Source organism: Bos indicus, chromosome 8 (assembly GCF_029378745.1).
Source record: "Bos indicus isolate NIAB-ARS_2022 breed Sahiwal x Tharparkar chromosome 8, NIAB-ARS_B.indTharparkar_mat_pri_1.0, whole genome shotgun sequence".
NCBI lineage: Eukaryota > Metazoa > Chordata > Mammalia > Artiodactyla > Bovidae > Bos > Bos indicus.
In genome coordinates, this window is record NC_091767.1 from 102,347,029 (window position 1) to 102,363,932 (window position 16,904).

Here is a 16,904-nt window from a genome sequence, read left to right on the forward strand (position 1 = left end):
GGCACACAGAGGCCTTCGTGGAGCAGGCAGGGCGGCCTCCAACACAGTGCACACCTTCCCAAAAGTCTTCAGATCCGAAGTTTACTACAACATGCTAGTCTCCTTATCTCACAGTTGGGGAAACACAGAGGCCCAGCAATCTGCTCAAAGCCAACTGCTACTGCTGCTAAGTCGCTTCAGTCATGTCGTGACTCTGTGCCACCCCATAGACGGCAGCCCACCAGGCTCCCCTGTTCCTGGGATTCTCCAGGCAAGAACACTAGAGTGGGGTGCCATTGCCTTCTCCGCAAAGCCAACTAGCTGGTGAATTAGTGTAGAATTCCTCTGAGAAAATCAAAGTATAAAGACATGTAGTGTTAGCAGTAATTATGATAACAAAAAGCAATGTTAATTGAGCTCTTACAATATTCCAGACACAATACTAGAAACTCCATAGGCATTATTTCATTTAAACCTCATGGGCTTCCCCACTGGCTCAGCAGATAAAGAATCCAGCTGCAATGCAGGAGATGCAGGTTCAATCCCTGCGTTGGGAAGATCCCCTGGAGAAGGAAATGGCAACCTGCTCCATTATTCTTTCCTGAAAAATCTCATGGACAGAGGAGCCTAGCAGGCTATGGTCCAAAGGATCGCAAAGAGGAAGACATAACTGAGCGCACGCACGCACACACACGTGCACACGTACACACACGATGAAACCTCATAAAAATCTTGAGAGATTACCGAAGACATGTTTTATGTAGGCTCTGAACTTAGGGCTTTATAAACATATCACAAAAACAGATTACAAAGAGGGGCTGTGAGAATTATTTCCATTTTAATAAGGAAGAAACTGAAGATCAGGGAAGTTAGATAATTTTCTCAAGGTCACATGTTTGTAAGAATAAAGATTTGAATCCAGGTCTCTGCAGAAGCCCAGGCTAATTTAAACTGACTCCCAAGTAAAGGACAGTGAATCAAGTAACCACTGACTTCTACCCTAAATCAACATTTCTCTCTCTTTTTTTTTTCTCTAACCTACCACACCCAAGGCACATGAAACCTTCCTAGCAAACTGGGGTTAAGGAGATAAGACATATATACTCACTGTATTTACTGTAAGGTGTTCACTAAGGGAGTTAGATTTGGAACGAAGAGCTGACTCCCTGAAAGCAAATAAGACATATCCTGAGATAAAAACAAAATCTATAATCACAAGTCCAGATTATACTGGATAAACACTGTTTTTTAAGACGTTTGATAATTTAACAGCTGTAAAATAGAATTTCAACTGTTCTGTACTTTGCATAATTTCTGAAAGCTACTGAAGATAAACAATTTTCCATTCAAACAGAAAAATTTACATTTAATCCTTAGAGATAAGTGTTTATGGCTTTTGCCCAATTTTTCTCCAAAGTTTAGCAGGTATTCTTTTATATCTGAATTAGTGTTTTTATAGACTATGAACATTAATCCTTTGTTAGAAAGTCTGAAGCAATTATGTTTCCCATTTCCTTTATCCCATTTCTCCCCCAATTATTTAAAATTATTTCAGTTTTTAACTAGTACATTGGTCCAGAAGTTCATTCAGGTTCTTCTATACGATGCAATGGACAAACCTGAACAAACTTTCTGGCCAACTTAATATATCCCTATTTCTGAACTACCCTAAGAATCCTATTTATGGACAATAAAAGAGCTTGATACAACTGCAGTGTCTTACCCTGATCTGAAAGGCACCGATGTGGATGGCGACACAACAGGATCAGCAGAGATGCTGTCAGCAGGAGGGATGGGAGAAGGGGCTGCAGAATCCCGGGAACTAACGCTGTGCCCATCAGAGCCAGAATCTCGAGCGAATTTGACCTAGGGAAAGATCAACCACGGGTCGAATAGGCCAACAGACCACAAAAACAGCCCCCTTCCCCCTCCATTCTCCTTCCATCTTACTTATTCTTCATCATACAAAGTCATTACCTGCTCATGGTAGGCAAAAGAGAAAATGGAGACAAGCCAAAAGAAAAAAAAAAAAAAAGATAATTACTGGCAATTCAACTATTAAGCAGTAATAGTTAGGATTTCAGATGTACTATTTCACATTTATATTATGTGTGTGTGTTTTACAAAAATGGGGCCATACTGCTTTATTCACTCACTGATTAACATATTAATATTTCCATGTTAACTAAATTATTAATCGACAACATCCTTTTTAACTTCTAACTTCAAAGGTCATACCCTTAACTGCTATCAACTTCAGGAAAAAGTCTCCAAAGGATTTTGGGGACAGAAGTCATAAATATCTATGTTATCACAAAATATATTTCATCATTTCCTACTTGGTGGACATTCAGTTTATTTCTAATTTCTTCCATACAAACAATACTTCTATGAATAGTTTTATCTCTGTATCTTTGCACATAATCTTTCCCAAAATACAAATTCCCAGAAGTTAAATTGCTGGATAAAAGTTATACTTACTTTTAAAACTTTTGATATATACCATTAAATTTCACACCATAAAGGCTGAACTACTTTATACTCCATATTTGTACTCAGTTGCTCAGTCATGTCTGACTCTTTGGACTGTAGCTTGCCAGACTCCTCTATCCATGGAATTTTCCAGGCAAGAATACTGGAGCAGGTTGCTATTTCCAACTCCAGGGGATCTTCCCGACCCCCAGGGATCAAACCCAAGCTTCCTGCCCCTCCTACATTGGCAGGTGGATTCTTTACCACCGCACCACCCGGGAAGCCCTTATACCCCAAAAGTGGTATATAAATCCTTCTCAAAGCCCTTGTCACACTGGGTATTACCATTCTGTATCACCCTTGTCAGTTTTTTTTTTTTCCCACCATATTTCATGGCTTGCAGGATCTCAGTTCTCCAATCAAGAGGCTGAACCCAGGCCACGGCAGTGAGAGCCCAGAATCCTAACCACTAGGCCACCAGGGAACTCCCCCAGCCTTGTCAGTTTAGTAAACAATTTGTAATTCTTTGATTATTGGTAAAATAGGGTATTTCTTTCTTATGTTTACAAAAAGTCTTTATGGATTCAAATTAATTTGTTATCTATCACAGCCATGATGTCCTCAAAGGAAATGGAGAAAGAATATAAAAGCTGTGAAAAAGGCATGTCAATCAAAGAGGGCTGTCAATCAAAGAGGGCTGAAATGTCAATCAAAGAGGGCTGAAATGTCAATCAAAGAGGGCTGAAATGCCCACCCGAGATAAGGGTGGGAAGAGTCACTGAGAAACGATGCATACCCTTTGTCGCAGCAGGAGTAACAGCCACAATGAAGATGGCCATACTATCTACTTGCATTGTATTTCGTAGTTTACAGTCCCAAACACTATCACATTTGGACCTAATAATCACAGTGTAAAGCCAACAGAGTCTTTTTGGGGGTGAGGGGACAAGGGATTAGAGGGGGAACATTAATGAACCTCAGTTGCTATAAACTTCATTTGGGCTTCCCTGATATCTCAGACAGTAAAGAATCTGCCTACAGTGCAAGAGACCCGGGTGTGATCCCTGGGTTGGGAAGATCCCCTGGAAAAGAGAATGGTTACCCACTCCAGTATTCTTGCCTGGAGAATTCCATGCTCAGAGGAGCCTGGCAGGCTACAGTCCATGGGGTAGCAGAGAGTTGGGACACGACTGAGTGACTAACATAGAGATTATTTGTAATAAAACCTTTAAATAGTACAAAAGGGTAGAATGTAACAAAGTACAAGTTTCTAAACTCCATTCCCATTCTCCAGAGGAAAAATCACTACATTTCTTTAAATGCCTCCAGAAATTTCATATGAATATATGGGCGTATGTATATGTTTATTTGTGTATATATAAATATACACACAAAATCATACTACCCATGCTGTTCTGCAACTTGTTTCTTTCACTTAAAAACAGATTTTTGATATTCTTTAAGAAATACACAGACGTCCACCCCCTGAAAAACCATAATTCAATCAGTCTCATAATGACACACACTTAAGCTGTTGCCAGTTCTCCATTATCACAAACAACGTGGCAAAAAGCCACGCATCTGTCTCTAGCTGTCCATCTACACACAGGTATACATGCACACTTCTGAAAACATATTGACAGGGTAAATTTGTAGCCACGGAATTACCAAATCAAAAACTATGAACCCTGGGTAAGAATCACTATTTTACAGAAAAAATAAAGAGAGAAGTGACTATAGATACAGAGCCAAGAAGGACATAAACTTTGGCCTTTAGGGAATACGTGTATACCCGTGGCGGATTCATGTTGATGTATGGCAAAACCAATACAATATTGTAAAGTAATTAACCTCCAATTAAAATAAATAAATTTATATTAAAAATAAATAAATAAATAAATAAAAATAGATTCTAAAGCTGTTGTTCTTTCCAACTATACCATTTCTACTTAAAAGAAAAAAAGACAGAGAGAGAGAGAGATCTTTAGAATTTTTTCCGACACAATTATTTATTCATTTTACGTAACTAGCAAAGAGGACTCATCAAACACAACACAGCACCATTTCACTCACCCGCCTAATCTCCACCTCGAACACCAGGATCGAGTCTGTTGAGGGAGTCCATCCTATTACCCCTTCAGAGCCAGCAGCGCAGGCTGGGGGGATGATAAGCAACCGCTTCCCTCCTTTCCTCATGCCCACCATTCCATCCTCCCAGCTCTTTAGGAATCAGAGAAGAGGAAAAGCTCATCAGATACAAACCTTCTCATAAGACAAAACACAGCAGAGGATCATCAGTTTATGCTCCCCACTCCCACACACCAGTTACAAGAACATTTAGAATACTTCTTCTCAGCTGACTTGTCAAAGCCAGCACATCCAGGGCTAAATGAAATATCTTAGATGATGAGAGAAATTGGGAGGAACAGAACGGCATTAAAAGAGAAATAAAAGCTATCATTTATTAAACACACTTTTTTCTAAGTACTTTGGTAAGTGCTTTACTTCCACTATCTTGTTTAATTCCTAAAATAACTTCATAAGGTTAGTAGCAATAGCCCCATTTTACAGAGGAGAAAACTGAGGCTTAAGGAGGTAAGGTAACTAGCCCAAGATCAGTTAGTACATTGTTAAGCCAAGATTCAACACTAGCTTTAAGTCTAGCTTTAAGTGTCATGCCCCAACTACTATGATCTCCAGGGAAAAGTTTCCAAAGGATTCTGGGAAAAGGAGTCATTAACAAAGCTATGGAGAAAAACACTCTGCCACACGGATGAATGAGTGCTTAACAATGCATCAATATGTCCTGACACAATGATACCTCACATGTGTAAAATATTCTTTTTTAAAAAAAAATTCTAAAAAAAAGAAAAACAAAAAGAACTTCTCATTTTATATTGGAGTATAGCTGATTAACAATGTTGTGAGGGACTTCTCTGGTGATCCAGTGGCTAAGACTCCACGTTCCCAACGCATGGGGCCCAGATTCAATCCCTCATCAGGGAACTAGATCCTGCATGTTGCAATTAAGATCTGGCACAGCCACATTAATTTTTTTTTTTAAAGAAAAATAAACCAAAAACAGTGTTGTGATAGATTCGGGTGGACAGCAAAGGGACTCAGCCATACATATACATGTACCCATTCTCCTCATACTCCCTCCCATCCAGGCTGCCAGGTAACACTGAGCAGAGTTCTGATGCTGAGCAGGGCCCTGTGGGGCTCCTGGGAACGGAAGCCTTTTTGTCTCCCATTCCTTGTAGGCAAGACTCCAGCCTGCATGACCTTCTCTGAGTTCTCCGGACTTGACTTGACGGAGCAACTGAACTGACTGAAACAAAGGAGAAGCAGCAAGGAAACCACCTGAGGCAAAGTTAAAGGGCCCAGGGAGGCTCATCAAGATTGGGAGACGAGACCCAAGACCCTGCACACACCCTCATCAGGTCAGCAACCCCACCCTTTAGAAACAGTGCAGAAGAAGGAATGAAGATGGTTGAGGGAATGAAGATTGTTACTGCTCTGATCTTTATCCTGTACCCTGACATATAACCTCTCCCTACTCACCAGGGAGGGGGGCACAGGTTCTTGAAGGGCTAGCCTACTGTATCCCCCCTTTGCCTGGCAAAGTAACAAAGCCACTCTTTTCTTCTACTCTGTAACTCTGTCTCCATACTTCTGTTTGGCACTAGTGCACAGACAGCCAAAATCCTGGCAAGAGTTCCCTGTGCTATATAGGACTTTGCTGGTTATCCATTTTAAACAGGAGAGTGTGCGTGTTGATCCCAAATTCCCTGTCTCTTTCCCTCCCATTCATCCCCTCTGGCAACTATAAGTTTGTTCTCTAAGTCTGTGAGTCTGTTTCTGTTTTGTAAAATGAGCTTTACTTTATAAAATACATCCACAGTTGCTAGAGAAGAAATTCACGATGTGAACCCGAGTCCTTGGACTCCAATCCCAGCGTCTCTCCTGCTATGTCGCAGCTGCTTCCCAGCATGATTCGAAGCATCCCAGACAGATTAGAATCACTCATTAATGATACACTTCTAGAAGAAACAATTTAATCTCTTTCCCAAGGAGGCAATAGGAAGAATTTAATTGTTCCCTCAGAACCACAGAATGAAAAATGAAAGGCAGGGACCACAAAAAAGAAATGTACGCTTCTCCAATATATTGTCTCACAGGGCAAAGTCTCTCAAATCCAGATAACATAGCACATTTTTCTGTATTTTATAATCAAGCCTTTCCAGATTCTTAGAAAATAAACCCAGCTTAGAGATTTCATAAAATTCAGTCTAAATTAAGCACACTGCAACTGATAAACTCTTACAAGAACACAGTTAAGCCTTTACCTTGATGACTTTTCCTGACCCCAATTTCAGGCGAAGAAGCTTATCTTTGTTAGCAGTGGAATCAAAAACCTGAAAGTTAATCAAAATAAATGTCAGCCAACTTCACAAATAATAATAATCATTATGATGTTCAACTTAACACAGAACAGCACAGTACTTCTGAAATAGGTAATGTCTAATATACTGGAAAAATACTTCTGACCTGAAAAAAAGGGACCACATCATGGCTAAAAGTGTTATCACACTGAGTATCTCCAAAGCAAGGATTTTCCACATTTAGAAAAAAATAAACTTCTACCACCACATATTTAAAATTATCTTAATCTATAAAGAATTTTCAAATAAATTATCTCATTTGATTCGAACAACCATCTGACCAAGGAAGTAGATAGAGCCCTAACTAAGCTCAATTCACAGGGGAAAAAAATCTAAGAGCTTAAATGATTCGACAAAGTCAAGTTAGGATAAAACTGGGACTTGAATCCACATTTTTGGACTCATGATCTAAAGCTCCTTTTATCAAATCATACTACTTTTGAGGGCTTAATAATATAAGCCCAATCTATTCACACTAGTATAAGAAAAACAGAGAAACAACTGTGAAGAAAGTCTAAGAAGTTTAAGGCCTAATCCCATAAGAATCTATTCAAATTTAAAATTGGTATAGGAGGACAAGATGTACACATGAACAATTACCAAAAATAACACTGGTGCAAACTAGTTTCCACTTGCTCTAAGGAAGAGACACGGTGGCACCAAGCAGATTTTACACACTAGCATTTCATGGTTATGTCTCAGAAGCGGCTGCTGCTGCTGCTGCTGCTGCTAAGTCGCTTCAGGTGTGTCCGACTCTGTGCGACCCCATACACGGCAGCCCACTAGGCTCCCCAGTCCCTGGGATTCTCCAGGCAAGAACACTGGAGTGGGTTGCCATTTCCTTCTCCAGTGCATAAAAGTGAAAAGTGAAAGTGAAGTCGCTCAGTCGTGTCCGACTCTAGCGACCCCATGGACTGCAGCCTACCAGGCTCCTCCGTCCATGGGATTTTCTAGGCAAAAGTACTGGAGTGGGGTGCCATTGCCTTCCCCACAGAAGCGGCTATAGAGGTCAAACCAAGGCTCCTGAAAGATTTCTATTTGCTAATAGCAGCAATTCACAGTAATATACTGTACATTTGAATAGCTCTCACGCTATTTAAATTACAAAAGAACTTGCAGGGTACTTTTTCTTACCTGGCCCAGAACGTGATTCTGAAAGAGCCAGCTGGTGTAGGCCACTTCTAAAGAATCTCCAACTTCTACAGCAGGGCCTTCCACTACCATCAGGTCCTGTGACAACACTGAATCCAGGGAAGAGGTGCTGTTGCACTTGGCAATGCAAACCTGTGAGGTGAAATCGAAGCAGCATGAACCTAGTTTAAGCTCAGTTAAGGACTCACTCAGTTACTACTAATTGCTCTTTTCCAAACAGTGGCGTCCACTTACGAAACAAATTACATGTTTAGAAGCAAACCATCCAAAAGTCAGTAATCTTGCCAGCAATCAAAGTGCTTAAGAGTATGGCTTTGGAGTCTGACTGTCTGAGTACAGATCTGGGCACTGCCACTTATTAACGTGTGACCTCAGCCAAATAACATAACTCCTATGAACCTTATTTCAGACTTTTGTTTTGTAAGATGGAGATAAAGGCTTTGCATATTTCCTAGGGTTAGCTATGAAGACTGAACTAATAATACAAGGAGAGTACTTGGCACAATGCCTGGCAAATAACAGTAAGTACACAATAAACATTTGTTATCATTACTATACTAGTTTACTGCTTCAGTGTTTGGGAGCCTATGAAAGATAGGGGAGCATCTAAAAAAAAGTCAAAAGGCTATTTAAATAAATAAAGGCCCTTTACAAAACCATGATGTATTCCTAGAATTCATCTCTACCACCTACAGATGTACCCATATTATGTTAGCTCAGACACTAGATAAAGAAGTCAAACATTATCTTAATGAATAATTTTTCTATAGTCAATGTTTGAACATATATACCTTAGAAACTTGCTACTCATTTTCTTTAAAAAAAAAGTTTCATTATTGCAATCAAATGCTAGCTAAAACAATGAGAAGTCATTTTTTATCAAGCAAGTAAGAGTAAGAAGGAAAAAAATACTATAATAATTCTAAATGTTGGCTAAGGGGCTTCCGTGATGGTCCAGTAGCTAAGGATCCGCCATGCAGTGCAGAGGACACTGGTTGGATCCCTGGTCCAGGAAGATCCCACATGCCCAGGGGCACCTGAGCCTGTGTGCCACAACTACTGAGCCCAGGCTGTGGAGCCTGTGAGTTGCAAATACGGAGCCTTCGCACCACAACTACTGAAGCCTGAGCGCCCTGGAACCTGTGCTCCACAGCCAGAGAGCAGCCCCTTCTTACTGCAACTGGACAAAGTCCAAGCACAGGAAGGAAGACTCAGCACAGTCAAAAATAAATAAATGTGGCAAAGGTATAGTGAGAACTGATATGGATGTAAAACAGTACAATTTATACAGAATCTAAACATACATGAACTGTTTGATTACATCTTTCACTTCTTCTAGTCTGAGGAAATAATCAGAGACCAATGCAAGAGACATGGGTTCAGTCCCTGGGTTGGGAACATTCCCTGGAGTAGGAAGTGGCAACACACTCCAGTATTCTTTCCTGGAAAATTCCACAGACAGGGGAGCCTGATGGGCTACAGTCCACAGGGTCGCAAAGAGTCAGACATGACTGAGCTACTGAATACACATGCATGCTGAAAGGACTATAACTATTTATGCACCTCATGCACAGGAAAAAAAAGAAATGTCACATGTCAACAGTGATTACCTTGGGTAGTAAGATTATGAATGCTTTCAAATGCTTTTCTAAATTTTCTATAATGACAATGAAACAACTTTTAAAAAATTCTTTTAAAATAGTATCTTAAAAAAGATAGTTGTATTTATTCCTTAAGATAATTTATGAGAGGTGTTTAAAGATATGTTTATATTTAGCCTTTTGTTTCTCCTTTCAAGCAATAAGTATTCTTATTATTTCCCTAAAATACAATAAGTTCAAGGGATGAATTTAGGGGTTTTTTTTTTTAATGCTTGTAACTAAAAATATAGCAAATTATGAGTTTTCCATATATTTTCTTAAAATCAGGGAAATCCAGACTAGTGTTTGGCTCTTCACAGAAAGAATAAAATAGTCTTACCTGTTTATTGAACTCCACGGCAGCCTTTTCTGACTCAAACATGATGGACCAGTTTTGTCTCTGGTCATCATAAAAGGTGCTATAGTTATTGGGCCGAACCTGGAGAAAGGAAAAATGTTGAGATAACTCAACAGCAGGCAGCACAGTGGATAAATGTGACGCCTAAGCTCACGTAGAAGGGCCTTGCCTCAGGTGGATCCAAGGAGAGTTATCAGGGAACTTTCTTATTCCCTCCCATCCTCCACCAATCACCCCTTAGTCCACATTCCCAGAAGGCAGTCAAGAGACCTTTCCGAGAGGTTCTGTTAAGATATTCACTTTGGGGAATTCCCTGACAAGCACAGCCAAAAAAAAAAAGATACCCACTTTTCCCACCAGGTATGCACAGACCCATCTGTCCTATAAACCAGTCCCAAAGGAGCTACTGATTCCAATAGGGAAAGCCTTACCATCAGCTCAAAGTTCAGATGAATCCTGGCAACAGTTACTGGCTGTTGTTGGCTGATATAAAGAAGAATACTATACTGTACTCAAGCAAAGACGGGCAGAAAAAAGAGAAGTTAAAGAACAATACAAAGATGTCAGGGGTCATGCTTCATGCAGGTATAAAACTCAAACCTCAGTTAACCCATTAAAGTTTAGAGTTTATCTTCTCACCGTCTACTTTAATCTCTTCTCATTTGGACCCTACTCTTTTAACTGTAATTAGCAATGTCTTTATTTTGTTGGTGTTTTTATTTGAATGAGGGGTGACTAAAGAGATAGGCAAATGGCCCACAGGTACATAAAAAAGATGTTCAACACCATTAGGCATTAAGGAAATACAAATCAAAACCACAATAAGGTACCAGTTCACACCTATTAGAATGGCTATTGTAGAAAAAGGAAAAAAATGAAGTGTTAGCAGGGTAGTGGAGAAACTGAAACCCTCATATATTGCTTATGGGAACGTAAAATGGTATATGCTGTAGAGAGAGTTCAGCAGTTCCTCGAAAAGCTAAACAAGGAATTACCATTCAGTTCAGTTCAGTTCAGTCACTCAGTTGTGTCTGACTCTTTGCGACCCCATGAACCGCAGCACGCCAGGCCTCCCTGTCCATCACCAACTCCCAGAATCTACCCAAACCCATGTCCATTGAGTCGGTGATGCCATCCATCTCATCCTCTGTGGTCCCCTTCTCCTCCTGCCCTCAGTCTTTCACAGCATCAGGGTCTTTTCAAATGAGTCAGCTCTTCGCATCAGGTGGCCAAAGGACTGGAGTTTCAGCTTCAACATCAGTCCTTCCAATGAACACCCAGGACTGATCTCCTTTAGGATGGACTGGTTGGATCTCCTTGCAGTCCAAGGGACTCTCAAGAGTCTTCTCCAACACCACAGTTCAAAAGCATCAATTCTTCGGCACACAGCTTTCTTTATAGTCCAACTCCCACATCCATGCATGACTACTGGAAAAACCACAGCTTTCACTAGATGGAACTTTGTTGACAAAGTAATGTCTCTGCTTTTTAATATGTTGTCTAGGTTGGTCATAACTTTCCTTCCAAGGACTAAGTGTCTTTTAATTTCATGGCCATATGACACAGCAATTTCCCTCCTAGTATACATGCAAAAGAACTGAAAAGAGGGACTCAAACATACACTTGTACATCAATGTTCACTGCACTGTTATTCACAATAGTCAAAAGGTGGAAACAACTAAGTGTCTAGCAGATAATGAACGGATAAATATTAAAAATGTGTTTTATATATATATATAATAAGATATTATTCAGCCATAAAAATAACCAATTTCTGATACATGCTACAACATGGATGAATCTTTAAAACATTTTGCTAAGTGAAATAAGCCAGACAAATATTTTATCATTCCACTTATATGAAATACCTAGAGTAGGCAAATTCATGATAGTGTGGGACAGGGAAGCCTGGCATGCTGCAGTCCATGGGGTCACAAAGAGTCAGATATGACTTAGTGACTGAACAACAACAGAAAGTAGATTAGGGGTTACCAGGGAATAACAGAAAGGGGATGGGGAGTTATTGCTTAAAGGTTAGTTATTGCTTAAAGATTTTGTTTGGGGTGATGAAAAAAGTGGAAAGAGTGATGATGGTTGCTCAATTCTGTGAAAGCAATTTATGCAACTGAATTATATACTTAAAAATGATTAAAATGGCAAATTTTATGTCTCATACATATTTACAACACACACACACAGAAATTAAAATTCAACTCTAGAAGGGAGGGAGGGACTGACTACAGAAGCTCATATACAATCTTGTACTAGAAAAGACTTCCCTTATACTATGTGAGGCAGATACAGCAGGGACTGATCACCTCATGCCAATCAAATTATAGACTGAGCTGCTCAGTGAAGGATCACAGGTTATGAAGAGCTGGCTCACTTCTGGGCTGTCCCTATTCCTGAGCACTATCTATGAAGGCTTTTCATTGAGAGCTTGGATGGCCTCTGATTCTTTGGTCCTGAAGTTTTCTGCCCATCAGAGATTCTGAGCTGAGATTCTTTAGTCTCTTCCCCATGAAGTTCAAAATCTAGCAAATGTTTTGAGAGGAAAGTTGTTGCTTTCCAGCCCTAAGTTGGATTTTATCTCCTATGAACCAAAGGCAATCTTTCCTTCTGCTTTTCTGGTATAGTCCACGGACTTCCACACCACACCCCAATTCATCAAATGTCCCTTGGGGAAAAACCAATCTTGTGTTTGGAGCGTCTACAGTTTTCGCCAGTGTCTTTTCCCCAGCAGTCTCTGCTTGGGACACACTTGATGCTTAGTCTACTCCTAAGTATCAGCAAAGGTCTCAAGGCAAGGAAACACTCAGCTTATTGGCTCTTTCCTCTCAGAATTTTAATTCATCTACTCCTCATCATTTCCATAGCTCCCTAATGAATTTTAAAATACAATTTTTTCACTTTGTCTTTTTATACTGTTGCCTGCTACAACATAAGACATTCTATCTGGAAGTGAAGGGTGGTAAGGTCCCAATGTGCCTGTGCTAAGTCACTTTAGTCATGTCCAACTCTGTGCGACCCTATGGACTGGGTAGCCCATCAGGCTCCTCTGTCCATGGTATTCTCTAGGCAAGGATACTGGAGTGAGTTGCCATGCCCTCCTCCAGGGGATCTTCCCAAGCCAGCGATGGAGCTCACATCTTTTAAGTCTCCTGTATCAGCAGGTAGGTTCTCTACCAGTAGTGTCACCTGGGAAGCTCAAAGTCCCAATACCAGATTTTTAAATCCAAATGGCAATCTCTAATGAAGTAACGAACTTAGATAATAATCAACAATGCCTGGTAACAGGGACTTGTCTGCTGGTCCAGTGGTTAAGACTGTACGCTCCCACTGCAGTCGGGGCAGGTTTGATCCCTGGTCAGGGGGCTAAGATCCCACATGCCTCCCAGTGGGTCCAAAAAGAAAAAAAACAATGGCTGCTAACATGATAAAATGAGAGACAATCAGACATTATATATCTCCCAATGGGAGAATGAGAGATTTAAGGAACACAGTAACAACTGCAATGCATGGACCTTATTAGGTTAAAAGTAACTGTTAAAAAGAAAAAAACAGATAATCAGGGAAATCTGAATACTAACTGGCAGTGTGCATAAGATCAAAGAATTACTGTGGGTTTTGTTTAGGAGTGATAATGGTTATGTTTTTTAGAATCTTTATCTTGTAGAGATATGTACTAAAATATTTCCAGCTAAAACTGTATGCTAGAGATTTATCCAAAATAATCTGAACAGGAGAATAGGAAGACAGGTTGGAGTTGAGATGAAAAAGATTAATAACTGTTAGACTTCAGTAATGGATATGTGGGTGTTTGTTATTCTAGTCCCACTGTTTTTACATGTGTTTTGCAAATTTCCAAAATTAAGCCTTTTGTTTTTCATATACAGGAGTGTTGTTCATTACTTTAGCTACCCTGAACAGGTAATCTTCTCTCTCAGTGTCTCAGAGTTTCTGAGGTATGCAGACTGCATGTTATCTGGACCTCTGAAATGCTATTGTTTCCTATGTGTATTTTAACAATGTTCAAAACCTTTTGGAGAAGAATTTGAAGCTAGATACAATCTACACTGGCCACCTGATGCAAAGAACTGACTCCTTTGAAAAGACCCTGATGCTGGGAAAGACTGAAGGCGGGAGGAGAAGGGGACGACAGACGATGAGATGGCTGGATGGCATCACCGACTCGATGGACATGAGTTAGAGTCAGCTCTAGGAGTTGGTGATGGACAGGGAGGCCTGGTGCACTGCAGTCCATGGGGTCATAAAATGACATGACTGAGCGACTGAACTGAATTGAACTGAACAATCTATACAAGGAAATCAGTCTCTGGGCTTCTAATCACATCTTTTTGACTCAAATCAGTATTTTGCTGTGTGATAAACTGCCCAACTCACCAAACTTTCAAAAAAGATAAACACACACACACACAAGATAAACAGTGGTCATACTCTAAGCATTGCTCATTACCTAACAAAAGAATGTCCCTGGTTACTGAATGACTCTAAGATTCTACAAATTCTTAAGCTAGACTCATATCACAAAGGTCAAACTTAAGGAATTTGAGTGGTTGAATTTGTTTTAATGTACAACAGTAAGCAAAATGTGACTATAAATATCATTATACACCTAACATTAAAAATTCACATTAAGTACAATCATTCTAATCCTCTGACTTGATATATAAGACAAGTCCCCATAAAAACCAGTTCACTGGTATGATTTGGGACACCTGAATATACATGAGACAAGGGGGCATTCTTACCTCTCTGGTTGTGTGATTTCCCAGGACTGCAGCACCAAATTTGCCCTGCTTTACATATTGACCATTTGTGCTACAGAAGTAAGAAAAACAGGTATTAACACTTCCTTCAAACAAGTAGAAACAGCTTTCAGACATTATATATCTCCCAATGGGAGAATGAAAGAGATTTAAGAAACATAGTAACCACCTGTAATGCATGGACTTTATTAGATTAAAAGTAACTGTTAAAAAGAATTCTAGAAGTGGGGAATCTAGGCATTCAGCCTCCAGAAAGGGACAGACAACAGTTTATAATTTAAAGCTCTGACACAACTTCTTTACTCTTTAAACATCTACTATTCAGGATCTTTTAGTGGAGTGGCTTTCTCTGAACTTTTAAAAAGGCTGCTGCTGAGGGTATAAGCACTTCCTAGAGGGAGTACACAAGGTACTGGCTCTTCAAAGTTCTGTGTGCAGAATTGCCCAACTGAAACATTAAAAGCATTACTAATACTTTGTCTATGGCAGGACTGAGTAGCCATTTTGCAACAGAGAGGCCTATTGTGAAAAGACAGGAGCTTATCCCGTGGCCCCAAGCAACTCCAGAAAGTGGTCCTTCTCAGCTACTTACTAACGATAGGCATGGACTGCTGTGGCAACCAACAATGTGGAAGTGCCTGTCGTGGTGGGCGCTGTTTTTGGTGTCCCCTGATTCCCTGATGAAGAGATGAAGGAGAAAACAAAAGTTGTCATTCATTTCTTGCTTGAAACTGATTTTTAACCATTAAAGTAGCTTCAAAATTCTTCTTTAACCTTAGAGTTGATGTTCTAATGCTTTTACAACCTTTGTCCTCATCTGATCCACCAAAGGGCCCCTATGGTTATGGCTGGGGATGAAGAAACTGAGCCTCTAGGCCCAAAGTACCTTACATGATGACAGTAGCAGCCTAGACTAGAACTCAGGATTCTGGCTCCATTTCAAACAAATTTGGGGGCTGGACAAGAAGCACTGTTTAGAAAGCAAGATCACATTCCATTACTTTCTTTTCTCCTTCCAATATTTTGACAGCGATAATTGGTAAAAATGAAGTTGTTTCCCCTTCCTTTACTTTCAGAGTTGAAAATTTTTGATATTGAGATTACATTCATAACTTTACTTTCGCAGTGGTAAAGCAAGACTAACATTTAAAAATAGTACATTTAGAGTAAATCATATATTCACACCCACCACAGGAACGCACTGATGGAATAGTGAGAACACAGGTGTGGACACAGCAACTAAGGACTTATTTTCAAAAGAATCCTCATTTGATTCTTTTTGTTGTTGTTAAAAAACAAGACAACAGGCCCAAAATGGAATCACCAAGCCTAAGCTCCAATCCACTAAACAGAGATTCAACATAATCACCGTTTTGGCTCTTCAAGAAATGGAATCTTAAACCAATTAGGAATGATCTGATCAGTCACCAGATAGATAATGTGTGATAGGTCTCTACTATCTCCTAAAGCGAAGTGTTCATGGGGTCACGAAGAGTCGGACACGACTGAGCGACTGAACTGAACCGAACTGAAAGGAAAGTGACCTTGTAATAAGCAGCCCACTGTTTTGCCTAGCATGATACGAGAATCCCTTCTGCCTTGTTTCTGCTCCTTTCTGCCTGTAAGAGACTTTCATTTCATACAGCTCTTTATAGCCCCTATCTACTAGACTGGACGCTGCTCAACTCTAGAAAGCAAAGGAAAGGTAAGTGAAGTCGCTCAGTCGTGTCCGACTCTTTGCAACCCCATGGACTGTAGCCTACTGTAGATGCTCTGTCCATGGGATTTTTCCAGGCAAGAATACTGGAGTGGGTTGCCACTTCCTTCTCCAAGGGATCTTCCCGACCCAGGGATTGAACCCAGGTCTCCCACATTGCAGGCAGATGCTTTACCATCTGATGCCACTCAATTCATGAACTGCTGAATATAGCCAATAAGATCTTTAAAATTTAGTCAGTTAAATTTTATTAACAGTATTGACATATTTTTTTCTGTTTATATAGAGTACATGTACACTGTAGAAAACCTGGTAAATTCAGAAACACACAAAGAAAATAAAAACAATTTA

At 40.0% G+C, this 16,904-nt stretch overlaps 1 protein-coding gene across 4 annotated transcripts in view; it reads right to left on the reverse strand.

Annotated features, from left to right (window-relative positions):
• The window catches only part of FKBP15 (FKBP prolyl isomerase family member 15), a 57,079-nt gene that overhangs the window by 27,579 nt on the left and 12,596 nt on the right, over positions 1-16,904 (reverse strand). For 3 of the 4 annotated variants that reach the window (XM_019966742.2, XM_019966740.2, XM_070795304.1), the window contains exons 3-11: positions 15,429-15,513; positions 14,819-14,888; positions 10,478-10,552; positions 10,029-10,127; positions 8,031-8,180; positions 6,801-6,869; positions 4,525-4,671; positions 1,703-1,845; positions 1,088-1,145 (exon numbers count right to left, since the gene is read on the reverse strand). In XM_019966742.2, coding sequence (XP_019822301.2) covers positions 1,088-1,145; positions 1,703-1,845; positions 4,525-4,671; positions 6,801-6,869; positions 8,031-8,180; positions 10,029-10,127; positions 10,478-10,552; positions 14,819-14,888; positions 15,429-15,513 — 896 coding nt within the window. The remainder of the gene's footprint in view (positions 1-1,087; positions 1,146-1,702; positions 1,846-4,524; positions 4,672-6,800; positions 6,870-8,030; positions 8,181-10,028; positions 10,128-10,477; positions 10,553-14,818; positions 14,889-15,428; positions 15,514-16,904) is intronic. The other variant, XM_070795305.1, reaches the window with a different exon arrangement.